Here is a 26,910-nt window from a genome sequence, read left to right as displayed (position 1 = left end):
GAGCATGCCTCTGGTGTGCGAAGATGCAGTACAAAGTTTTTACACATCTCTCTTCACTGTTGAGGGGGATCACATTTGTGCGCTATTAAATGGAGTAGACATTATACTCAACGCTTCAACATTGGGAAAGGTTCTCAGAATTCCATATGAAGGGATGTCTTTAGTTAAGGGTGTCTGTGGTGTAAAATTTAGGAGAGCCATCATGAAGAAGCAAGCTATTCAGCAGGGGGAACAGGTGCATAAGAAGGTATTGCTTCCTGAGTATCAGCTTCACTTTGAACTAGTCAATAAGGTGCTCTTACCTTGTTCTGAAAGGCGATCTATTGCTACAAAATCAGATATGGTCTTAATGGAAGCGCTTGATGAATTTTTCCCAATCTATTTGCCAGCAATCATGATAGATCATATGCAAAAAGTGGAAAACTTTAAGGGTGGGAATCATGGGCTACCATATGGCTTTCTCCTCACTCAGGTGTTCAGATTCTACATGGTCCCCTTGGGAAATCCCAGAGTGGGCACATGCAAGCAAATATTCTCTAAGACTACTTTAGAAGAATGTAAATGTGTAGAAAGAGTTGGTGGAAGCATCTTGACCATTTCTCAACTGATCAACGCTCAAATGTAGCTTCTGAAGAGATCATAAGGTTGAGGGCTCGAAATGCCATACTAGAAACTCAGCTCAGTCAAGCAGTTAAAGGTCCTGATTTTGTTCATGAAGAAGCTGCTCGATTGACAAAGGAAAAAGATAAACTTTGGGCACAATTACTTGGAGAACAATTGTCTGCAAATGCTCGACTAGACCTGGTTCTCAAAACCATTGTTGTCTCCTCTTCCAAGCCCCCTTCTTCTAGTGTCCCCTAGGATCCTTAGTGTCCAACTATTTTTGATATAATATTTTGTGGCTACTGTTTTATTTTTGTTTGATTTTTTTTGTGATGGCATGCTAAAATTCACCATTACTGCTCCTGTCTTGCTCAGTCCATTGTAAACATTAATAAAACAGCTCCACTTTTTTGCTTGTACAATGCTGTGTTCCTCTGGCTTCTCTTTTCTGTCATGTTGTGTGCACATATGTGGCATGAGCTAGCTGTATTACACTTTTTATACTAATTACCTGCTTGTGCTCTTTTTAATGATGCCAAAGGGGGAAGAACTATAAGATTTCAGGAGAGCTCTGAGATTAAGGGGGAACTTTGCGTAGTTTCTAGAATATCAAATTTCAGGAGAGATCTGAGATTAAGGGGGAACTTTGTCTGAGATTAAGGGGGAACTTTGTGTAGTTTCTGGTATCTTATCTGGTTATTTCTGCTCTAAACAAATACCATCCATGCCTAAATTTGTCATCATCAAAAAGGGGGAAATTGATGGGTTTTCAATATCTTTGCCTTATCCTTCTTATGTTTTGATGATCTAACAAACTTGTTGTAAAGAATCAGATAGAGAACCTGACCCACATTTCAACTGTCCTAGTCCAAGTCTGAAAATCAGCAAATGAATGAACGACCACATGGAGGAATACAACAAGGACCTGATGACCCGATCCCTTAGGGTTCTCCGACAGAAGTACAAGTCAATCATCATAAAGAGGAACACAACAAAGACCTGGTCTCTTAGTGTTCTCTGGCAGAAGTACAAGCCAACTATCCAGCTGGAACGCAAATGCAGAAAGTGACTATCTCGCAACTGTTACAAAAGAGAAACACAAGTGGGACCTGGTCTGTTAGTGTTCTCTAACAGAAGTACAAGTCAACTATCCAACTGGAACGCAACTGCATAGAAGTGACTGTGCAGATAGTACAACGGTCACTTCTCATTGTGAAGAAGCGTATATCAAGAATTGACATCACTATCTATTGTGATATCTTTTGTGATATAACAACCTGGTGCAAGGCACAACATCTTTGTGCATTTAGTGATATTCTCTCAAGCATAACAGTGTTTATCCGGCATTGAAGTCACTGGTGTGTCAAGAACAAGAAGACAACCTCACTAAGGATCAGTTTCTTAATGAGTTTATGTACATCCATAGTTGAGTTGTAATCTTGTTATTTGATCTTCATTGTATGTCCTAGTTTGCTTTCTTAGAAGCTTTGTCTTAGGAAAAAACCAAAAATCCGTAAACTTTCGAGTTTATGTTGTGACTAGGAATAGTCATAAGTTTAAAGCCTTTGTAACTTGGAGAGTTATAAAGTGGCTTGTGGTAAGAGCATCACAAGTTAGTTGAAGTCTTTATAATAGGATTATTGTAAAGTGGCTTGTAATAGGGAGATTGCAAGTTAGTGAAGTTAAAAGCCTACAAGAGTAGGTCGTGGTTTTTTGATCCCCTTATGTGGGATTTTTCTACGTAAAAATCCCTTGTCTTCTTTACTTTCAGTTTCTATAGCATTCTCAGCATTATCTCATATAGGACCAGGTACTCTACATTTTGGTGGACTCATTCAAACTAACACCTCCCCATATTCTCTTAATTGATTTACAACAACCTTCACTTTTGAACAATAATCCGATTGCATCCGGATTCTTTTATTTTTAAAACTTCAATATCAGCCCTTAGAATTTGAAGTTTTACTTTCCTCACTTTATCAATTCCTTGGAGAGAATTTTGTAAAATCTCCCAAGCTTCCTTTGAGGTAGTAGCATCGACTACCTTCTCAAACATGGTATCATCCAAACATTGGTAGATAAGCATGAGGGCTTGTTGATCCTTTTTCCTTGTCTTTGCCAAGACATCTTTTTCATTTTGAGGTTGATCTTCCTCATTATCAGGTTTTGCATAACCTTTATCTATGAATTTTCACACATATTGAGAGTCAAGAATGGCTTTCATACGTAGATAGAATTCGCCATAATTATCTCTTTATGAGATGGGGTACTGAAAAGACAGCGGACCATTATTTTCCATGACTCTCTAATACCACGTTGTTGGTAAAATAATATCTACAGTAAATAATAATAACACAAAAGAGTAATAACGACATCAAATTTTTTAACGGGGTAAAATACAATACACCAGGTGAGTAATATAATATCACTATAATATTACAACTTGGTAGTGCCAAAAGACTACTATACCTTCAAAAGAAATAGCATTCTTTATTTTAAATATCTCACTATAATATTACTTGATCATCTATTTATCTCACACATTACAATATGTGAATTTCTCTCTACACTTTATTGAGCTTTCTCATTTTGGTGTACTTTCAATTAGGAACGAATAGTTCCTTTTATAGGTACAATTGTCATCCAAGTGAACCAATTAGAATTGGTTCTTGCAAGTTGCAAGATTGCTAACAACCAAAAACCCAAAACCAATTTGTTATGGTTTTTCATTTGGTTTCTGCAGCGCCTACCATAGCCTTTCATTCCTCCAATCACATTTTTTCTTTTATTCAATATGGACCCCATAACTATATATTTTATTTTAGCTGTTAATCCTCCCGTTGGTGTCATCGGACAGTTGCATAGGATGTTTGCAAAGTTTTTTTGGAGTAATTCAGTTAATAATCGAGACGACATTTGTTGAGAATAACAAGAATGAAGTAGGGTAGTAGTGTGTAGTTAACTTAAAAGTGATGGGTGTATATGTAATATGTAGAAGTTAGTAATTAACTCAGTAGTTAGTCGGTTGATTAGCTTTATAACAATAGTTTAGGTAGTTGACTATACTTTGTAATTCATTTCTCTTTTAGCAAGAAGAAGAAGCTCTTAGCTCAATCCTCCATGATCGATCCCTTTCACTAAATTTGACATGGTATCAGACCCATCGGCCATAAGTGTGGTCGTTTAGAGCAATCTTTCCCCTAGCTGACTCTTCATCGGAGAATTGTGATAGAGCTCAGTCATGGAGGCTGTTGATAATGAACTGCCGGAGAAATTGAGCTACAATCACCCACTTTTTCTCAATTTAATTGATAATTCGGGAGCTGTGTTGATCTCTCTTCAATTACGAGGATCGGAAAACTATTCCGTATGGAGTCGAGCAACGAGAATTGCAATCCTAGGACGGAATAAGCTAGGGTTTATCGACGACACCTGTAAAAAGGAAAGTTTTGGTACAAATCTCGTAGATCTTTGGGAGCGATGCAATGCAATCATTTTGCCATGGATCATGAATTGTGTTTCACCGGAATTGCTCAGTGGCATAGTTTACTCTTCAAATTCCAGTGAAGTTTGGAATGACTTAGAAGAGCGATTTGATAAGATAGATTGTTCGAGAATCTTCCAAATTCATAGAGAAATTGCAATAATCAATCAAGTTACTAACTCAATCTCTTCATATTTCTCAAAGATGCAAGTACTCTAGGCAGAGTTGATAGTTTAGCCCTAGATCTGGGCTGTGATTGTGCAAAATCTGGTGGATATGTTGCTTTTATGGAAAATTTGAAGTTGCTACAATTTTTGATGGGACTCAATGAGTCATATGAACAAGCTCGTAGCCAGATACTTATGATCATCCTAGTACCTACAGTGAATAAGGCATACTCAATGCTAATGGAACGTGAGAGTCAAAGAGCTATGTTAATCCTCATGATTTAGCTGAAGGAAGTAAAGTTACTACACTAATGTCTACTAGGACTGCTGGTGGTCAGTTTCGACCTAAGAAGAATTACAACCTCCAATGTGATTTTTGCAAAATGAAAGGGCACACTACGGAGAATTATTATAAGATAATAGGATATCCAACTTATTTCAAATCCAAAAGGAGATGAGGATATGGTTAAGCTAATTCTGAGTGTTTGGAGAAAATGACTCATAGATGCAGGGGAACAGGAATGCACCAAACACAATCAACCATGCAGAGAAGGGCAGCTCCTCAGGATATGGAATGGGGCCTATGTTCACAGAGGAGCAATTCAATCAGATCCTGAATCTGCTCAACAAAGAAGAGGTGCAGTAGACTACAATCAATATGGCAGGTATATCTCATTCTACTGTCTGCTTAGTAGGCAAGGCAGGTTTCAATCATGAATGGATCATAAATACAAGTGCGACCAATCACATGACCTCAAACCTTAGTTCACTTTCTGAATTATACAATGTAGCATCTCAAAATGGAAAGACAGTGCAATTACATAATGGAACTAAGGCAACAGTTTTACATATTGGTAAATGCAAGATAGGAGAAGGGCAAGAGATTAAGAATGTTATGTACATTCCAGATTTCAAGTATAGTCTATTGTTTGTGTCCAAACTAACTAGAGAACTGAGATGTATGGCTACATTCTTTCCTGGTTTTGTGTACTACAAGACCTCTTCACTAGGAAGCTGAAGGGGATTGGTAGAGAAACTAATGGACTCTATCTACTGACCTCTGCAATTCCAAATAAAGGATAAGAGTTAACTCCAAAGTCCATGAATGTGCAGTTGGACCAAAATACCTTGCAGCTTTGGCACAGAAGAATGGGTCACCCATCATCAAAGGTTATGAAGCATATGTTGAATGTTAGTGAAAAACTATGTAGAAATGTAATAAGCAGTTGTGGTGTTTGCCCCTTGGCTAAGCAGGCAAAACTACCTTTTCCTACTAGTAGAGATAGAGTAAAGAATGTGTTTGAATTATTACATATGGATGTATGGGGACCATTTCGAATTGCAACACATGATGGAAATAAATACTTCTTGACAATAGTGGATGATTATTCTAGAGTAACATGGATTTATCTGTTAAAGTTGAATTTTGATGCAATTGTTGTTATTAGAAATTTTCTTTTGATGGTTCAAACATAATTTAACACTAAGGTTAATGTGATTAGAACAGATAATGGAACAGAATTGATTAACTCTGAATGTGTAAACATGCTCAATAACTTTGGCATAGTCCATCAGAGGTCTTGCCCCTACACACCCCAACAGAATAGGGTGGTAGAAAGAAAACACAGACACATATTGGAGGTAGCTAGGGCAATCAAATTTCAAGGGTACATCCCATTAAAATTTTGGGATAAATGTGTATTGTTGGCAGTCTACTTGATAAATAGAATGCCTACACCAGTACTTGCAGGGAAGTCTTCTTATGAATTGTTTCATAAGAAAAGCCCATCTATGAAACATATAAGAGTTCCAAGATGTCTTTGCTATGCTACACCATCAGTCATTAGAGATAAATTCCAACCAAGAGCTGTGGGCAGTGTCCTGATGAGATATTCAGCTGTGCAAAAGGGATATTTGTTGTTTGATTTAACTCGCAAAAAAAATTTTGTTAGCAGGAATGTGACTTTCAGGGAGACAGTTTTTCCTTTCAAGGATTTGCAGACCAAAGGATCTGCAATGTCAACCTGATCCTTACTTGATCACTCAGGATGTGCCTACTGCAAACATCACTGATCTTACTTCTCTAACTACAAGTGATCTTCAGCTTGACGATCACAGTGAAAAACAAGGGGCTAGTATAGAAGATCTTCACTTCGGAGAAGTAGCTACAAGTGAGCTGAAGATATGGATCCTCCAATAGAAAATAATGATGTTGGCATACGTGAGGATGCAAGTGTGGACCAAGTAACCTCTGAATACAATCATGAAGCAGTTCCTCTGAGAAAGCCAACTAGAGATAAAGGGCCTCCATTATGGATGTATGACTATGTGACTAGTTAAGCCAGTAGCTCCTGCCCTTACCCCTTGAGCAACTACCTGGATTATGGCAGTCTATCACATAGCTATTAGGTCCATCTAGCAGCATTTTCTACAACAGTTGAACCTACATCTTTTGATGAAGCTTGCAAAGATCCCAAATGGGTAGATGCCATGAAGGCTGAACCCACTTCTTTTGTAGACAACAAAACCTGAGAGATAGTGTCATTACCACCAAATAAGAGAGCCATTGGTTGCAAATGGATATATAAGATCAAGTACAAGGCAAATGGTGAAGTTGAGAGGTACAAAGCAAGGCTAGTGGCAAAGGGGTACGACCAGAGGGAAGGTCTTGATTATCAAGACACTTTTTCACCAGTTGTAAAGATGGTGACAGTGAGGGTAGTGTTATCCATTGCTGCAGCTCAAGACTGGCATATCCATCAAATGGATTTCTATAATGCCTTCTTACAAGGAGACCTCTATGATAAAGTCTACATGCAACTTCCTCAAGGATTTCATAGCAAGGGGGAACCAGGCCTAGTATGTAAGCTTGTCAAGTCCTTATATGGTCTTAAGCAAGCATCTCGACAATGGAATGTGAAGCTGGTAGATGCATTGGTGAAGTTTGGTTTTCTGTAAAACCAACTGGATCATTCCTTATTAATCAAGAGGGTAGGGTCCAAGATTGCAGTTGTCTTAGTATATGTTGATGATTTACTTATCACTAGCAATGATAATGAACTGGTATGTGACACTAAGAATACACTACAACAAGCCTTCAAAATAAAGAATCTAGGGGAGTTAAAGTTTTTCCTGGGAATAGAATTTGCAAGGTCTAGACATGGCATACTTATAAACCAGAGGAAGTATGCTCTGCAGCTGATTTCAGATTCAGGCTTAGGGGGAGCAAAACGTACCTGGACTCCTTTTGAAAGCAATCAAAAATTGACCATTGCAGAATATGATGATCATGTTGGACACAAAGGTGATACACCAGTGGATGATATATGAGCTTATCAAAGATTAATAGGAAAGTTGTTGTATCTTACAATGACTAGGCCAGATATAAGCTTTGTTGTTCAAACCTTAAGCCAATTTCTGCAGCATTCAAAGAGGTCTCATATGGAAGCAACCGTGAGGATTGTTAGATACATCAAAAGAGAACCTGGATTAGGAGTGCTACTATCAAGCAAACCAGCAGAAGAAGTCAAGGCATACTGCAATGCAGATTGGGCTTCTTGTCCAAACACCAGGAGATCAGTGATAGGATACTTAGTGAAGTATGGGGAATCTTTGGTATCCTGGAAGTCAGAAGTAAACTACAGTGTCTAAGAGCTCAGCTGAAGCTGAGTACAAGAGCATGGCTTCAGTTATGTCAGAGATAATATGGCTGATCAGATTATATGAAGAACTGGGGATAAAGTTGAAGCTCCTAGTTAAGTTGTTATGTGATAACAAAGCAGCAATCCAAATTGCTGAGAACCTAGTTTATCATGAACGAACCAAACATATTGAGATAGACTGCCATTTTATAAGGGAGAAAGTGCAGAAAGGAGATGTCATGCCACATTATATACAATCTGAAGAACAACAAGTAGACATTTTGACTAAAGGGCTTAGAAGGCAGCAACATGAATATCTAGTGTCCAAGCTGGGACTGCTGAATGTGTTCACACCCTCCAGCTTGAGGGGAGTGTTGAGAGTAACAAGAATGAAGTAGGGTAGTAATGTGTAGTTAACTTAAAAGTGATAGGTGTATTATATGTAGAAGTTAGTAACTAACTCAGTAGTTAGTAGGTTGATTAGCTTTATAATAGTAGTTTAGGTAGTTGACTATACTTTGTGATTCATTTCTCTTTTAGCAAGAAGAAGAAGATCTTAGCTCAATCCTCCATGATCGATCCCTTTCACTAGATTTGACAGCATTGGGCTAATTGGGATTCTTTGTGTTTACCTAAAGAAGGGGGCGGATTGGGTTTTAGATCTTTGTTTGATGTTTCTAATGCTTTATTGTATAAGTTGTGGTGGAATTTTAGAACTAATCCATCCCTTTGGAGTTCTTATATGGGAAACAAGTATTGCAAGAAATCTCATCCTTTGATAGTTCAAGACAAAGGAGGATCCGCTATATGGAAGAAGATGGTAGCAGTTAGAGAACTGGTGGAACATCAGATTTAGAGGCAAGTGCATGGAGGAGATTCTGTTTTTGGTTTGACAATTGGAGTTCTCTAGGAGCTTTGTACTATTAGACACAACGAGGAAAGGGAGGATATATACAAGTACATGTGGATAAAAGGGTTCCCTTTCAGGATATCTTTTTTCATTTGGAGGGCATGAAAGTTTAAGGTTCCAATTGATGATGTGGTGAGGAGGATCGAATTTAGTGTGGCTTCAAGATGTATTTTGCTTTACCTGCTATAATTTTGTGGGAGTTATGGAAGAGGAGGATATGATCAAACATGGTGGAAGAATGACTTTCAATAGGTTATTTTATCAATTTTTGTTTTACTCTATTGAACCTGTTGCAGGTCAGAGTTTCAGGATATTCGAGTGCCAACAAGTTGGATAAAATTGATTAATGACATACAAGCTTATAGACAAATTTTGTATATTACACAAAGGTGACATGGACATTACCTCCAATGGGATATCTAAAGTGTAATGCTAGTTGATGTTTGACCAAAAAAGTATAAGTCCTTTTTGTTAAACTAATTAAATAAGAAGATTGAGGGTAAATCCTAGTTAAGGATAATTAATTATAGATCTGAGATCAATAACATGAATATAAAAAATATAGTTGAGTATAAATGCTGACAGTGATTATGGCTAGATTTAATAGTATGAAAAAAGATACATTAAATAACATTAAATGGCAATAAAATGTAAACAAAGGAAAAGATTCACCTAATCTTGAGAGAGGCAGATCCTCTTTAATTTGATAAAGATGAATGATAGACAAATACAAGAATATTAGGACCCTGTCAGATCTGACGGAGGGTATGGATAATAGGTAATCTAATCTCTTTAGAGAGATGTGTTTGTATATTTTATAGAGAGAGAGTCTGCTTGTTCAGAAGTCCTCCTTTAAAAAAGTCCACCATTCCTATTTATAAAAGATATTCCTAGAAAACCCTAAAAAGTACAATTAGAGGGAATATCCAGTAGAATATTCCCTTTGAAGATTCCAAAGAAAAACCAGTTGTTATATCTATCTATACTGCTCGACCTCGGCCTTGTTGATGATCACTGCTTGACCTCGGCCTTATTAATCACTGCTCAACCTCGGCCTTATTGATCGTTGTTCGACCTCGGCCTTATTGATCACTGCTCGACCTCGGCCAGACAACCCAATTCGATTCACATGTTACTCATGATAATTGTCTCCGCATGTCGAATTTTTCTAATTTGATTTTAACCCATACAGTAAAGGCATCCAGGGAGGAGTTCATATGGCTTTTGTATTAGGGGTGACAGAGGTGACTTAGTGTATGCACAAGCAATGGAAATTCACCGGACGACAAATATTTGATATTTGCCAAAAAAGATGGACAAGTGTTCAACCATGTGGCAACCTGCATGGGAAGTTCAAAACATGTGGCAACTTGCATGGGAAGTTATAAACAAGTGTCATACACTTGGCATGACCTAAGCCCCTCAATTAGCATATAAATAGGCTTTCAAGTAGACATCATGGATCAACACATTTTCACTTTATCTCTTTCGTTCCCTTTCTTCCTCCTTAAAACATTTATAGTCTACTTTATTTTGTTCCCTCTTTTAAAATATCTGGGTTTGTAATTTACTATTTTTCTGATTCCTGTATCCTCCTTAATAGAGGTAGGCTTGTTTAATCTTAGAGAGACATTTCACACTGCTGAAATAGTTTCTTAGGACAGTGCCCAGCACGACTCAAGCCAATTCGTGTATTTCCGTTCACAAATAATATAATAGCAGTATTATTATTGTTATTGAAATTCTTGCTCTCAAGTACTACAATCTAAGAAACTATGGCAAGTAATACTACTACAGAAATTTTTGATGGAGCTACCAATTTTGGTGTTGTCTCCGCTGCTACTGTTCCAGCTGTCCTGCCAAATATCTATGGTGTTGCAAATACGTTATTGCATCCACAACCTTGGCAGACACTAATGTCAAAACACAGGTATATGAACAAACATGGTTATATATCCAATGCTAATATTAAAACCATCAAGAAAAATGCACCTCAATGCAATAGTAGAGTTGGGATAAATGACAATTTCGCTAAGTTAAAATTAAATTTGACTAAAGCGGATAATATAATTATCGCAGTCATTTCCCAAATAAATAATGTGGTTAGTGTGAGAGATTGGGTGATAGACTCTGGTGCTACTAGGCACATTTGTGCAAACAAAAATGAATTTTTGTCTTACATCCAAGTTGAGGAAGGAGAAGAAACTATTTATCTTGGTGACTCAAGAACAACTCGTGTTCTTGAGAAAGGAAAAATTCTTCTCAAACTCACATCTGGTAAAACTCTAGCATTGAGTTATGTATTGCATGTTCCTAATATCCAAACCAATTTGGTTTCTGTGGGGTTATTAGGAAAAGTTAGAGTGAAGGTTTCATTTGAAAATAATATGGTCGTATTGACCAAAAATGATATTTTTGTGGGTAATGGATATTGTAACTATGGTTTATTTGTGCTTAATATTTCTGATACTAAGCAATGAAAATGCATCTTCTTCTGCTTATATGGTTGAGTCAATTTCTTTGTGGCATGCTAGACTAAGACATGTTAATGTCGCGTATATAAAGAAAATGCAGTCTCTAGGATTAATATTTGGTTTAGACTCAAGTAATATTAATAAGTGTGAAATATGTGTTGAAGCTAAAAGTACAAGAAAAACTTATTTTTCTGTAAATAGAGAAACTGAATTATTATCTTTAATTCACACTGATTTAGGCGATTTAAAGCAGACTATGACTATAGGTGGTAAAAGATATTATGTGACTTTTATTGATGATTTTTCTAGATATACTAAGTTGTATTTGCTTAGAAATAAAGTTGATTGCATTTAATGCTTTTATTTCTTATAAAATTGAGGTGAAAAATCAACTTAGTAGAAAAGCAAGAGAATTAGATCAGATAGAGGTGGATAATATTTATCTTTAAATAATTATTTTGAAAATAATGGAATAATTCATGAAGTAAATCCGCCCTATTCACCTGAGACAAATGGATTAGCTGAAAGGAAAAATAGAACATTGAAAGAGATGACGAACTCTATGTTAGTTAGTTTTAATGCTCCTGATAATTTGTGGGGTGAAGCTATTTTATCTGCGTGTCACTTAAAAAATAGAATACCACATAGAAGAACATGCAAAACTCCTTATGAATTGTGGAAGGGTTATAAACCTAATTTAAAATATTTAAAAGTGTGGGGGTGCCTGGCTAAAGTTCTTTTACCTGAACCTAAAAAGAGAAAAATAGGTTCTAAAACTGCTGATTGCATGCTAATTGGATATGCAAAACATAGTGTTGCATATAGATTTCTTGTTTTAAAAGGTGATGTGCTTGATTGCAATACTATAATTGAGACAAAGAATGCTGAGTTTTTTGAATATATTTATCCATTATCTGATAAAATTTCTCATAAACCTATTGAAACAAATAATGAAATTACCTCTAATGAGGAACTGAGAAGGAGTAAAAGGCCTAGGAAAGAATATTTTTCTTACAGAAATGATTTTCAAACTTTTCTTGTCGATAATGAACCATCAAATTATTTTGGAGCTATATCTAATACATGGATTTTAACTGATTTACCTCCTAATGAAAAACCTATTGATTGTAAATGGATTTTCAAAAAGAATTTTAATCATGATGGGTCTTTAGATAAATATAAAGCTCGGTTAGTAGCAAAAGATTTTTCTCAAAAACAAAATATAGATTATTTTGTTACATTTGCACCAGTGACTAGAATTTCTTCTATTCGAGTTTTAATTGCCTTAGCTTCAATCCGTAAGATTTTTATCCACCAAATGGATGTCAAAACTGCTTTTTTGAATGGTGATTTAGAAGAAGAAATTCATATGGTTCAACCTGAAGGCTGTGTCATTCCTGGACAAGAAAATAAAGTTTGTAAATTAATTAAATCTCTTTATGGCCTTAAACAAGATCCTAAGCAGTGGTATGAAAAATTTGAACAAGTCTTACTGAGAGACAGTTTTTCTTCAGTGGAGGTGGATAAATGTGTTTATATTAAAGTGGTAGACAATGATTATGTGATAATATGTCTGTATGTTGATGACATGCTTATATTTGGTACAAGTTTAAATATTTTGCAAAGTACTAATTATTTCTGTCTGCTAATTTTGATATGAAAGATCTAGGTGAAGTAAATACAATATTGGGAGTTAAAGTTATAAGGAGTGAAGATGGAATAATGTTGTCACAAGAACATTATATTGAGAGACTTCTTAAGAAGTTTGAATATTTTAATGTCACATATGTGAGCACTCCTTTTGATGCTAACTCTGAGTTGAAAAAGAATAATGGTAACCCAATTGCTCAGTCTAAATATGCTCAGATTATTGGGAGTCTGATGCATTTAATGAATTTTACAAGGCCTGATATAGCCTATGCAGTGTGTAGACTGAGTAGATATACTCATAATCCCAACAGAGAGCATTGGTCTGCATTAGCTAGACTAATGAAATATTTGAGAGGAACCATGAATCATGGTATCCTATATAGTGGATTTCCTTCTAGTTTAGAAGGGTACAGTGATGCAAACTGGATCTCTGATTCAGATGAGACAAAATCCACTAGTGGTTATGTATTCACCCTTGGTAGTGGTGCAATATCTTGGAAATCAGCTAAACAGACGATCATTGCTAGATCGACTATGGAATAAGAGTTTGTAGCTCTAGAGTTAGCTGGTTCTGAGGCTGAGTGGCTAAGAAACTTCTTAGCTAATATCCCTTTAATAAATGACGTATTACCTCCTGTGTCTATACACTGTAATTGCCAAGCGGTAATAGCTATGGCAAAGAATAAATCTTATAATTGTAAAAGTAGACACATGAAATTGAGACATGATGTCATAAAACAACAGTTGAGAGATGGAATAATTTTCATTGACTATGTGAAGTCAGAGATAAATTTGGCCAATCCTCTGACTAAACTTATGGAAGAAAATTAATTCTTCAAACCTCAAAAGAGATGGGGTTAAGGCCGACATGTTGTCAATAAAGATGGTAACCCAACCTATGTGATTGGAGATCCCATGAAGTAGGTTCATATGGGTAATAACAAGCTGATATTGGCACTGAAGTACTAAAAGAGAGTGCTTAACTGCTACTAATTGAGAGACTGAGTTATAACTCTTAATGAAATTCATAGTCCTTATGAATGATGTATTTAAAAGTAGTATACACTTGATGAATTCACCTATATGAGAGTGGAGTGAGTCACTCCTATGAGATTTTGGCCTAGTCTCAGAGCTCTCGTGAATAACCAGGCACGCGCATGGCCTATTGGGCGCAAAACCGAGTTGAACAGCAAAATTACCGGGAGTCAAAATGTGATTGATAAAATCTCTGACTTACAATAAGAACTATTGGTTCATAGAAATATTATATTTCACCAGTAATTCTGTGAGTTAAACTTTATTGATCTAAGTTTGGTTCATAGTCCAAAAGACACCAAACCTATTGCATTTGGACCATACAAATCCAACAAACCTTACTCTTCTTTGTATGAATTTTTTGAAAATATGAGGGGGAACTATTGTGATATTTTCCAAAAGAAATAGACAAGTGTTCAACCATGTGGCAACCTGCATGGGAAGTTCAAAACATGTGGCAACTTGTATGGGAAGTTGTAAACAAGTGTCATACACTTGGCATGACCTAAGCCCCTCAATTAGCCTATAAATTGGCCTTCAAGTAGACATCATGGATCAACACATTTTCACTTTGTCTCTTTCGTTCCTTTTCTTCCTCCTTAAAACGTTATAGATGAGTTTGTAATTTACTATTTTGTTGATTCTTGTATCCTCCTTAATAGAGGTAAGCTTGTTTAATCCTGAAGAGACATTTCACACTGCTGAAATAGTTTCTTAGAACAGTGCCCATCACGACGCAAGTCAATTCGTGTATTTCCGTTCGCAAATAATACAATAGCAGTATTATTATTGTTATTGAAATTCTTGCTCTCAATTACTACACGTGTTTCTAATGGAGATTCCATGGAGTATTATTCTCACTGCGGAATTTATTTTCCAACTTTTAAGAGTCATGCCAGGTTCATATTTCACACATATATAGGGAAGGGAATGCATTAGCTGACCATTTTGCAAATCAGGCATTTGATATGCCGGGTAAGCTGGTATATAGCTCATTTGGAGACCTCACATTACATGGGAAAAGACTTCTTAATTTTGACAAGCAACAATGTTCTACACTCAGGATCAAGACAAGAAGAATAAACAGATGCGACTGAAGAATTTGGAAGTGCAGATGAGCAGTAGAGTGACACTTCTATTCAATTTTAACATATTGGTATGGTGCTATATTGTCAGAACGGTATCTATGTCCAGACATGGATATAGACGTACAGTTGACATGCTCAACCAGTTAGTTCATAGATTCACACTGAGTAATGTCAGATTAGATCCTAAGCTGGTTCAAGGTTATTTGAATTTTGCAAGTTCCTATTTTATTCATGATGTAAAAGACATTGTTTGGGATTGTTATTAATAAAATTAGCCACTACATACCTGCCTAGTGGCATATTCGATTAAAAAAATGCTGGAAAAACACTGTTAGATCTCATAGACTTAGAAAAGGAGACACTGTTCGATTAAGTACTTGTGCAAAATTGAAAGCTTAATGCATCTGAAATATGTAATCAAGCAACAATCGTACATGAGTGGATGGTTTGTTTCCACCTAGTGACGATTACTGACAAATTGAAGCCTTATTTTTCTAAGTGTTGAAAGAGCATCTTCCATGCTAATTCTTGCATCATGTTTCACTAAGGTGCAAGTCAAGGCTAATTCCATGATAGATACCATACACTGCATCTTTGTGTCGGTTTTTTCATTCCCTGCCTGTACCAAATTAGCATCTACCACCTTATGAATTTCACTTGGAAAAGAATCACTAACCCAACGTCGTATGCTCAAGTCTCCGGTAAATGCTTCATCACTTGGTCTCATTCTTGTAAGCGTCTCCATCATCATAATGCCAAAACTATAAACATCGCAGCTCGTGGATACTATTCCATCTTGTCCATACTCTGCAATCATGGTCGAATATGATAAGAAAAGCTTCCTAGTTATGGAGGAATATGCTAAAACTTTGAGTATCAAAATATTTCCCGGGGGAAAGAACTATTTTGGGTATTCCAAGGATATGAAGAAACTTTAAAAAGTTGTATTACCCGGAGCAATGTATCCAATGGTTGCAATAGTCCTTGTTTGGACAAAAGTCTCCTCTGCACCTAGCAATTTGGCAATGCCAAAATCACTGACATGGCCAATCATGTCTTGATCTAGCAAGACATTGCTTGGCTTCAAGTCACAATGCACCACAGGTGTTGAATAGCCATTGTGGAGATAGTCTAATGCTGCAGCCACGTCTATCATTACATTCAATCTCTGTAATAAGTCCAAGAATAAGTTGTGAGAGTATAACCATTTATCAAGTGTCCCATTGGGCATGTATTCCAAAATTAGGGCTTTGTAATCAAGGTTGGAGCAGCTGGTGATGACTTTGGCCAGATTTCTGTGGCGAAGGTTCCGAAGCATCTCACATTCTGTGTCAAAACTTTTGAATGCACCCTCCAATTGCACTTTGAATACCTTTGCTGCCAAAAGAGTACCATCCTTTAGTGTCCCTTTGTAGACCATGCTGAAACTCCCATTACCAAGCAAGTTGCTTTCATCGAATCCTTCGGTTGCTTGTTCAAGTTCATAATAGGAAATTCTTTCATGTCCTTTAAAATTCACCAGAGGCGAATCTGCTAGACTTGCATTCTTCTTCATCTTTCGCAACCTCAAAAATACATAAAAGAGGGCTAATGCAATAGATACTAGACCCACTCCCAAAACAACAGACAAAACCAAAATTTTCTTTTTCCTCTTGGGAGATTTGGTGACACATGGTGGCACGTGAAATTTAGAGTCACCGCAAAGTGCATCATTGGCCAAGAAAGATTGACTTGTGGCATTTGCGAAAGGACCACCACTGGGTATTTCTCCACTAAGTTTATTGAACGAGAAGTTCAGGTACTTGAGATACACAAGAGCTTCTAATAACTTTGGAATTTCACCACTAAGATTGTTATAGCACAAGTCCAAGAATTCCAAGGCCAACATTCTTCCAAATGAATTTGGAATAGGCCCATCTAATCTGTTATGTGCTAGAGAAAGTTTGATCAATCTATCCAGACCCACTAGAGTGTTAGGGATCTCACCAGAAAAATTATTTTTTGATAGATCAATGAGTGTTGCTGCCTTTATATTTCCAAACTCCAGAGGAATTTTCCCACTTAATAAATTGGATGTAACGTTGAATTCTACGAGATCTTGAAGGCTTCCTAAACTTGCAGGTAATGTTGAATTCAGCCTGTTATAAGCTAGATAAAGATTCCTCAAACTGGTGATGTTCCCTAAGCATGGAGGCACTGAACCAGAAAGCTGATTTTCCGTCAAGTCTAATGCACCGAGATTCTTTAAAGTGCAAATAACATCTGGTATGGTTCCTTCTATCTTGTTTCTTTGTAGGTAAAGTTGTTGTAGATTCAACATGCGTTGGATAGTTTTTGGAATATGTCCAGTCAACTCATTGTTAAGCATATTCATCCTTGTGACTCCAGTAAGATTACCAATTTCTTCAGGAATACTTCCCTTTAGTTTACAAGCATAGCTTTCAAAAATGTGCAGAGAGTCGGAGAAATTTCCAACAGATGTAGGAAAAAACCCATGCAGGGGATTCTCAGATAAACCTATTACTCTTAGTTTCCTACAGTTTGTCAACGATGCCAAGAAGCTCAATGTTGAATCGCTATAAAAATTATTATACTGCAAGTTCAAAAACTCAAGATGTTCTAAGTTACCAAGTGATTTAAGAATTGGACCTGTGAAACTGTTGGCACTGAGATCAAGTTTTCTGAGTCTTGAAGAATTTGAGATAGAAGCAGGAATAAAACCACTCAGATTATTCGTCGCACAATTGAATTCTACAAGGCTGGGCATTCTATGGCCTAAATCTGAAGGTAGAGTACCTAAAAGCCCGTTTCCATCAAATGATAGGTACTGCATTGCTGACATGTTGAAAATGCTTGTAGGGATGGAACCAATAAATTCATTCCCGAATAATCCCAGCAACTGTAGTTTCTTAAGATTTCCTAGCTCCACTGGTATCTCTCCTATCAAGTGATCAAGGGAAATATATGAGTACCAATCTTAGAGGAAATGAGAATATTATATAAGGAAATATCATATTATTACCTTCCAAATGCATGTCTCCAAGATATAATTCTGTAAGAACTGTTAAGTTGCCTATCTCTTTTGGCACAGTTCCAGTGAAATCATTGCCAGACAATGACAACATTTGAAGCTTTCTGCATTTTTCTAAGTTTGGTGGAATAATGCCATCTAGATAGTTGTACGAGATGGCAAACTTTTCCAAGTTTGGAAGGTGGTCACATATCGTTGTTGGAAACTTGCCAGTAAGATTGTTGTAGGTGAGACCAATCTTTTGCATTGATGTAATGTTATAGATTGATGGCGGTATAGAGCCAGTGAGCCGGTTGAATTGCAGGTCTATGAAAGTCATATGACGAAGATCACCGAGTTCTCGAGGGATCACTCCTTCGAGAAAGTTTTCCTTTAGAGTCAACACCTCCAGCTTTGTTACATTGGAAAGGGAAGATGGAATTTTCCCCGAAAACTGGTTGCTCGATAGGTACATGTATCGGACATTAGATAACAAACTTAAAAATGGTGGGATGGCACCAGTGAAGTTATTGATTGTGACATCAATCAGTTTCAACCTCTGCAAATGAGCCAATTCTTCTGGCAACTCCCCATGGAAAGTGTTGTTACTGATGTCGAGAGAAACAAGAAATGAGAGGTTTCCTAGATGCGGAGGAATGGTACCATGAAGTTGCATGCTAGAAATGTCTAAAGCTGTGACTCGATGGTGGCGAGAGCTGCAAGTGATGCCAATCCAGCTACAAACTGGGCTGGAAGAAGACCAGTTGCTTTGTAACAAGTTATTAGGATGAGAAGAAATGTGAGATTTCAAGGCAAGAAGAGCTGCTTCATCAGTGTTAATGTTGGGAACTGTAGCCAGTGAAGTATGGTGATGAAACAAAATGAAAACTACAAGAGCAAACAGGAGATGGCAACTTCTGCCCATAACTATAACATGCATTTTTCTGTTTTTCCTAAAACAAGAATGGATATGGCAAAGCATTAATCTTGGATTGTCTATTTATGGAAGTGGTCCGGCCCTTACCCGCTTAGTGCACCGCCCGGGCTGCCCTTTTTGTCTATTTATGGAAGTGGGCATTTGCCTATAGCTTTTGCCTTAATGAGATGTGCCAAAACGTCAACCCGGATGCCCTTTCTTTCTCTGTGGCATTAAATTTATAAGTTGACTATTTAATGATTTCAAACTCATGATTAAGACTTAGAGTGTCAATTGTGAGTATTACAAGTCGTATTAGTGAAAGTCAGTCAATTTGTACTGTGTGGGCGTGCTGAGTGCTGATAGTTGAGGACTAGAAAACTGGAATATGGCATTGACCGACCCTTATCATTTGCGCAACAACCCATTAGTCATTACACCGTATAGCAAACTAATACGTGTACAACTTATTTGTGCAAAAGAAGATAAAAGAGGAAAAAGATGGGATGATTTTGACAAATAGCCACTTTTAAGGCTGCTAATGTAGAATTATTTGTTTGGTTTACATCAAGCTTGCAAACCATCTTTCCAATTGTTGAATAGCTTGGTTATTTATACATTAGTCTTCAAAATATATGAGCATCTGGAACAAACTACACATAGACAATTCTCTTTCATAGGGATGGCAATGGAGCATTGTAGATGACGGGCGAGGCGGATTTAGACACATGCAGGGCGGTGTGAGTTTAAACATATGCGGGTGCGGGGTAGGTCAAAATAAAAAAGTTTAAATCTATGTGGGTGCGGTGCGGATGCAGGTTTAAAAATTTCATCAAAGACGGAAATTCAAATTTCTGACTTTCTGAAAATGACCATGTAAATATAGTACTGAGTCTTTCAATAGTACTGCCTGATTATATTGAACATTAAACTGTAATTACAAAGCATTTAACAATTGTGAGGAAATTGCAACAGAAACTAAGAAAAAATAGAATGAGTAATCAGGAAGAGATGAGAACGAGACAAAATAGGGGATGAGACACATATCGAGAAGATAGGTGAGAAGTAGAGACTTGAGCCGAATGTGCAACATAATTCGCATCCTTCCTTCTTTCTAAACCGTAGTCCTTTTTCATGACTTACTAATTGGGTATGGATCCCAAATAAAACTCTCCAACCATAATTGATACAGCCTCATTCATCTCTTCTAGCCCATAGGCTCTTACGGAATCAGCTTGGTTCACACATCATATGAGACGAAAATGCTGTACTAGTCAGCTAGATATATGTCTTGAAGTTCTTTCAAGTTCTTTCATGTAAGAATCTGGACATCGTCTTAGAGTTTACTTGTATAAGTTTTGAATTCTATGACACTGTATTGGACAGATGGTTTTGCCTTCTCCTAAAACAAGAATGGATATGGCACAACATCGTCATGTAATTCATCTAGATTAATTACTGTCTGTTGTTTTTCTCTCTGTTAAAGTTCTAATAACTCAAAAGTATATTCGTCAGCAAGACATATAATTGATGCAACCGAAATGCCTCTAGTCTTAGGTTAAATTCCCAGATTTGAAATCCCAAAAGAAACATTCCGTTTAATGATATTAATAATAACTAGCTTAAACAGTTTGTGCAGAAAATTTAAAGTAATAAAAAAAACAACTTTTGTGGGGCGGGTGGACGCAGGTACATGTGCGGGGCAGGTGGACATGGGTGAACATAAAATTTTGCGAGTTATAACAGAACCGGCACCGCAAAGCACCGCCTCAATGCTATCCTAGATTGTCTATTTAAAAATATCAAATTCATTAGATAATAATAATGTTGTGAGTAAAACCAAGTCAAAATTGTGTACAAGGGCATTTATGACCCTATAGGAAACATGTTTCTTTTGCCTTTATGAAAACGTCAGGTTGTCCTTTTGCATCAAGACTTTTTCTTTTCTTCTTCTTTTTTTTTTTTTTTTTTTTGGTTCTGTGCATAAATAACAGTCTCAACAATTTTATCTTGTTTGAAAGTGCGTCTATGTCAGCTTTCATTTGAGCAATAATAGAATTTGCAAGGAATGGTTGTAAGGATCTTTCTTTCATTATAACATCCCATAAACAATAGGTTTCAAGATAACATCATTTTCACGTATCAAATTTGTTAATTTTTATCGGTGAAGGTTTATGGGGTATTCAAAGATAGACTACCATGTCTCATGATTGCAAAATAAGATTAAAATTTGATAAGGGTTAATATGGATATGACTTAGAAATCAACATGAGTCTAATGGTTTAAAGTGGTTGAAATAGTTCTTTTTCAGTGAACTTACAAATCCATCAAGATTAATAGAGGCTCTGATACTATAATTAGGATTTTTCGAAAAAATGTAAGTAACAAAGTTACATTTACTCATCCTTAGAAATTAGAGTAAAGAATATGTTCACTTAATGACTAGCAACATCAATATGAAAAATCAAAAGCGAAAGGGACTTGTGTGCTATAGCTTTCATTTAAAATTTCCATGGCAAGACTCGTGCAAAACTGGTAAACAAAAATATTACCACACATCTCTTAATAAGCTTTTCATGTAGTGTTTGTTATATATTCCAGATTTGGATTAAATTGTTTAAGTAAATTCTAGGTTGAGGAAGTGGTGAAATTCCTTGAGCTAATGGATTTTCAAAATGGAAAAGTGATCCTTACAATTAAGAATACTAAGACGATTAATTCAACATAGCCTTTTTGGATTATGAAGTAACTAGTAAATTTAATACGGTTGACGAGATCAAAAGTTAGGAGAGAAGTTCTTACTTAAGAGGTTCGAAACAGTCATGTCCGCCTCGATAAAAAAAATTATATTTATCATATTTATTCAAGTTTCAGAAAATCTCAACATCTCATAACTTAATACAAAAAAAAATCACCACATTCTATCATACGAGTGTTGTCTAATCTGAAGATTACCACCCCTTGTCATAATGTCCCTCTGCTTGGGACTTATGAATTTAGGCAAGATATAGAACAATCTAGTAGAGAGTATTTTCAAGATAATTATTATGTTAAATGAAACATAGCAAAGTCTGTTGATATAACTTAAACACATTAAAAGATATACTTTGGTCGACTAAATTGGTGTTACTACTAAGATCTTCATCTACACCGTCAACTAGTGAAAACTTAACCTTTCTACTTTTCGTTTTAGTTTCTTTGGGAACCAATTTTTATTTTTATTTTTTTTTTGTTCAAGAAGTAGAGAAAAGACTTGAGTAATATATTCACAAATAGCCCCAAAATGCACAACATTTTAGGGTGTAGAATACGTTCACTAAAACAATAGCATTCTTTTGAAAGGATATGTGTGTTGTAGCTAGGGACAGATTCAGACCAACCAGTAACATGACGTAGAAAAATTATTTTCTTTCGTTTCAACAAAACGAGTATTTTTTTTCATGATATAGAAAAATTATTTTCTTTTATTTGAACAAACTAAGTATTTTCTTTTCCTGGCATAAAAAAAAATTCAATAAAATGAATACTTTCTTTTTATGATGTAGAAAAGTATTTTATTTTTATGATGTACAAAAAGTACTTTCTTTCATTCAACAAAATAAATAGTTTCTTTTCATGTTGTAGAAATGATACTTTCTTTTTCAACAAAAAAAAAGGTATTAGTATTTGTTTTTAGTTATCGAGCTCAAATTTCAATGTTATTCTTGTTTGAAAAAGTAAAGTAGCACATTAGTTCCTTTGGGTTTGAGTGAATTTTGAAACGAATAATTAAATTCTTGAAGAAAATAGAGCCCTGGAGGGGGGGGAGGGGGGAGGAGTACAGGGAACATGAAGATTTTGGGGAACGTGAGTTGAGAAGAGTAGCATAAAAAATTATTTTCCTAAAAATATTTTATACTCTCTAACCAAACAGTAGAAAATATTTTTCGAAATTTTTTTTTATTCACCAACCAAATAAGGAAAAATAAGTGATAAAACCACTTATTTTCCATGAAAATATTTTCCAAGAAGATATTTTCCTTCATACCAAACACACCCTTAGAAGATCATGAAAATTTAGCATATAACTGGCTGTCTCTCAGAATCTGAAGAACGATCCGAAGGTGCTGCTCATGCTCCTCTCGGCTGCGGGAGTAGATCAAAATATCATCAATAAAAACAATCACGAAAGAATCCAGAAAGGGCTTAAACACACGGTTCATCAAATCCATAAATGCTACTGGAGCATTTGTCAACCCAAATGACATCTCTAGGAACTCATAATGCCCATACCGAGTGTGAAAAGTTGTCTTAGGGACATCGAATACCTTAATCCTCAACTGATGGTAGTCAGACCTCAAATCGATCTATGAAAACACCTTGGCACCCTGAAGCTGATCAAATAAGTCATCAATCATCGGCAATGGATGCTTGTTCTTGATGGTGACTTTGTTCAACTGCCGATAGTCTATGCACATCCTCATCGATCCATCCTTTTTCTTAATAAACAACATCGGCGCACCCCAAGGCGAGACACTGGCCCTAATGAAGCCCTTATCAAGCAAATCTTGCAATTGCTCCTTCAATTCCTTCAACTCTGGTGGGACCATATGATATGGCGGAATAGAAATGAGTTGAATGCCCGGAGCCAAATCAATACAAAAGTCAATATCTTTGCCGCGTGGCATCCCCGACAGGTCTGCAGGAAATACCTCCGGAAACTCACGAACAACTGGTATGGAATCCATGAAAAGAACCTCCGCACTGGAATAGTGAACATAAGCCAAATAAAACAGAACCGGCACCGCACTGCTCCATTGCCATCCTAGATTCTCTATTTAAAAATATCAAATTCATTAGATAATAATAATGTTGTGAGCAAAACCAAGTCAAAATTGTGTACGAGGGCATTTGTGACCCTACAGGAAACATGTCTCTTTTGCCTTTTATGAAAACGTCAAGTCTGCGGCGGAGGCGGAATCTTCACGAAGAGGGTTCAAAAATAAAAATTGTAATTAGTGGGAATTGAACTTATGATCTTAGGAAGGTTTTGAACCCCCTTAACCAATAAGCTACACTTTTAGGTTGTGTTAAGGGGGTTCAAAACTTAATATATCGAGATAAAAAATAGATTTTGCCTTATATATACAGTGTAACTTTTCGGCGAAGGGGGTTCGAGTAAACCCCTTCCGCCCCTAAATCCGCCCTGCAGGTTGTCCTGTTCTTTCTCTCAGTTCTGGTATTGCATTTAAAAATTGACCATTTAATGATATCAAAACTCATGGTTAAGACTTAAAAGAGTGTCAATTTTGGTATTAATGTAAGTCGGTCAATTCTGTCTCTCTTTATTTATCGAGGGACTTGGGAGGAGGAAAGTGAACAGAAAAACATGGCTGCTACATTATTTTTTTCTGGAAAACTGCAACATGGCATGGACGACCCTTATCATGTGTGTGATAACCCAGAGTCATTGCAACATAAAATGAAAAACTAATTACGTGTCCACCTAAATTTGGAAAAGAAAAAAGAGGAAAAAGATGGGATGATTTTGACAACTAGCCACTTTTAAAATTTTATCAACATTTCTACAGTAATTGAAAGATAGCCATAACTAGGGCTGGAGCTAGAGTTTAGATTATGGGTTTAGCCGAGCTTATTAACTTTCATCCAAATTTGTATTTGTCTAAAGAAATCCATTTACTATATATGAAATATTAATTTAGAGCCTAAAATCTCGAACTCATAAGCTTTAAGTACTAACTCCGCCTCATGTCACAACTTACAGCATGTTTGGATGGTTCTTACCCGTCGTATCGTAATATATTATTATCACAAAACAATGTTTGTTTTGATTGTTTATTTAAAATTGATTGTATCATATTGTTAAATTCATTGTTCCGGAACAACCAAAACCCCCATTTTATGAAAAAACCAATTCGATGTGGTGGAATCGTTTCCTATTTTCTTTTCCAATTATGCCCATACTTATTACTCTATAATTCTATTTTATCATTTAATTATTTTTTATTTTAACTCTAAATCTCCAATTTATTGACATACTTTGTCTTCTTCCATTTTTTCTAGAGTTGGTTTGCCCCGTTCTTTTTATCCAAATTTCCGTTCGATTCTTTGTCTCTTTCCGTCGTTTTAATATATATATATATTTGCTAATACTAGTTAATCTTTTTTTTCCAGGTTTTTTCTCTTGTTTCCAAGCTACGTAATTAGTGATGAATTAGTAGAAATATTTTCTTAAATTATTTTTATATGTAATTTTTAATAAATTTTCTTTAAAACAATTGGGGGTATTTTGTTGAATTCATCAATTACAGTACAGTACGAAACAATCAAATCAAACAACAAATATTATTTAACAACAACAAACAATACAATCAATTTAAATATTGTATCCATAAAATAATAAAATACAATACAATATAGTACAATACAAAACATTATAAAACGATGGGTAACAATGATCCAAACATAGTGTTAATAAAGCAACAGTCACCTGCTTTTATGTAATTTTGACAATCTTTTAGAATCTAATCGGCATCGTTGTTTTAACTTGTAAGTCTTTCATTAATAGTATTCCAACAACATTAGTAAATGAGAAAATGGGAAAATATATCCCTTTACATTCGAATATTGTTTATATCTAATCTTCGTTATATTATCCGGTCAAATTTGTCCCTATTATTATACTATCCGACTAAATATACTTTTATCATCTGCAAACTTTTAAAAATTTCCCCTTAATTTGTTAAATAATTCAAAATCTCCCAATTTCTTTTTATTTAAATCACATGTTATTCTTCTTGCTTCACTATTTTCAAAAATTACTATTAATGTGAATGCTAAAGGTACTAGACTATATAAATTATTTATGGATATTGTTAATTACCAATGTACCCACTTCTCTTCTTGTGATAATGAGTTTGGAATTACTTTAAAATTTTATTTATTTTTCAACCATATACAAACCGTAGAATTCAGCGATTTATTTATTGTGTGTTATATGCAGCTGATCATCATGCATGTACATGTATATTCAAATATTTTTTGTCATTGTCTGCTTAATATAGAGTTCGATCGACTAATTTAAGACTGCACATTGCTTATGCATTTGATTAAATCAAAATTAAATTCGATAATGTAAAGTCTCCAAGGAACTTCAGCTTCTACCACTAATACTTGCAAAGTCTCCATACCTTTGGTGCAACGAATTAATTAAAGTTGGGATGTTGTAAATACTTTTGGAATTTAAACAAGCTGACTAATTTAGATTCCTCAATTTACTATATTTTATTTACTAACCGTTGTATTATTTTAATATTTCTTTATCTTATTTTTTTAAGAAAGCATGTCAATGCTAATTATTTCGAAAATAGTGAATCAAGAAGAAGAATAAGTGACTTAATTGAAATAATTTGGGAGATTTTGGGTCACCTGACGGACATCAGGGTAGTTTTTAAAAATCTGTTGATTATAGGGGTAAGTTTGGCCGGATAGTATAACGGTAGGAGTAAATTTGGCCGAATAGTATAATGGAGGTTAAATGTAGACAATATTCGAAAGTAGAGTGATATATTTGACCCTTTCCCCATAGTAAATTGAGTCTGCCTCTATAAAATTTGCATACATATTACCCTCTTCAGACCTCACTTACTCAATATACTGTTATTGTTAGTAAATTGAGCCCAAAGCCATAAAAGAAAGCATGGAAAACACTTATAACACTTTTGCTAATTATAGAAAAGTTGAATGGATGACTAGCCCACGATATATCCTCTAAGGATTTTGTTGAAAATAAGCAAGTAGTAAGAATATTGGAATTTATATAATATTATTAATCATAAGGATTTAAATAGGCATATAAATAAAGCAGACTCCTCTAAATAGGCATATAAATAAAGCAACAGACTCCTACTACTACTACTAAAGTATTGCTCT

At 35.6% G+C, this 26,910-nt stretch overlaps 2 protein-coding genes across 2 annotated transcripts; one reads left to right on the top strand and one right to left on the bottom strand.

Moving 5' to 3' along the window:
• The first annotated feature begins 3,844 nt into the window (after positions 1–3,844).
• Positions 3,845–7,584, top strand: LOC142176283 (uncharacterized). The gene is made up of 7 exons (XM_075243416.1): positions 3,845–4,211; positions 4,307–4,501; positions 4,760–4,919; positions 5,466–5,649; positions 6,302–6,425; positions 6,794–7,208; positions 7,302–7,584. The coding sequence occupies exons 1-7, from the start codon at positions 3,845–3,847 to the stop codon at positions 7,582–7,584; spliced, it is 1,728 nt and encodes a 575-aa protein (XP_075099517.1).
• A 7,747-nt stretch (positions 7,585–15,331) lies between these two features.
• LOC107767673 (uncharacterized) lies at positions 15,332–19,073 on the bottom strand. The gene is made up of 3 exons (XM_016586750.2): positions 18,075–19,073; positions 16,004–17,992; positions 15,332–15,859 (listed from the first exon to the last, which is right to left on the bottom strand). The coding sequence occupies exons 1-3, from the start codon at positions 19,042–19,044 to the stop codon at positions 15,510–15,512; spliced, it is 3,309 nt and encodes a 1,102-aa protein (XP_016442236.2). The 5' UTR covers positions 19,045–19,073; the 3' UTR covers positions 15,332–15,509.
• Positions 19,074–26,910: the final 7,837 nt, after the last annotated feature.

This window comes from Nicotiana tabacum, chromosome 3, assembly GCF_000715075.1.
Source record: "Nicotiana tabacum cultivar K326 chromosome 3, ASM71507v2, whole genome shotgun sequence".
Lineage (NCBI taxonomy): Eukaryota > Viridiplantae > Streptophyta > Magnoliopsida > Solanales > Solanaceae > Nicotiana > Nicotiana tabacum.
The sequence above is the reverse complement of the archived record's forward strand: the minus strand, read 5'-3'. Positions and strand labels throughout refer to the sequence as shown.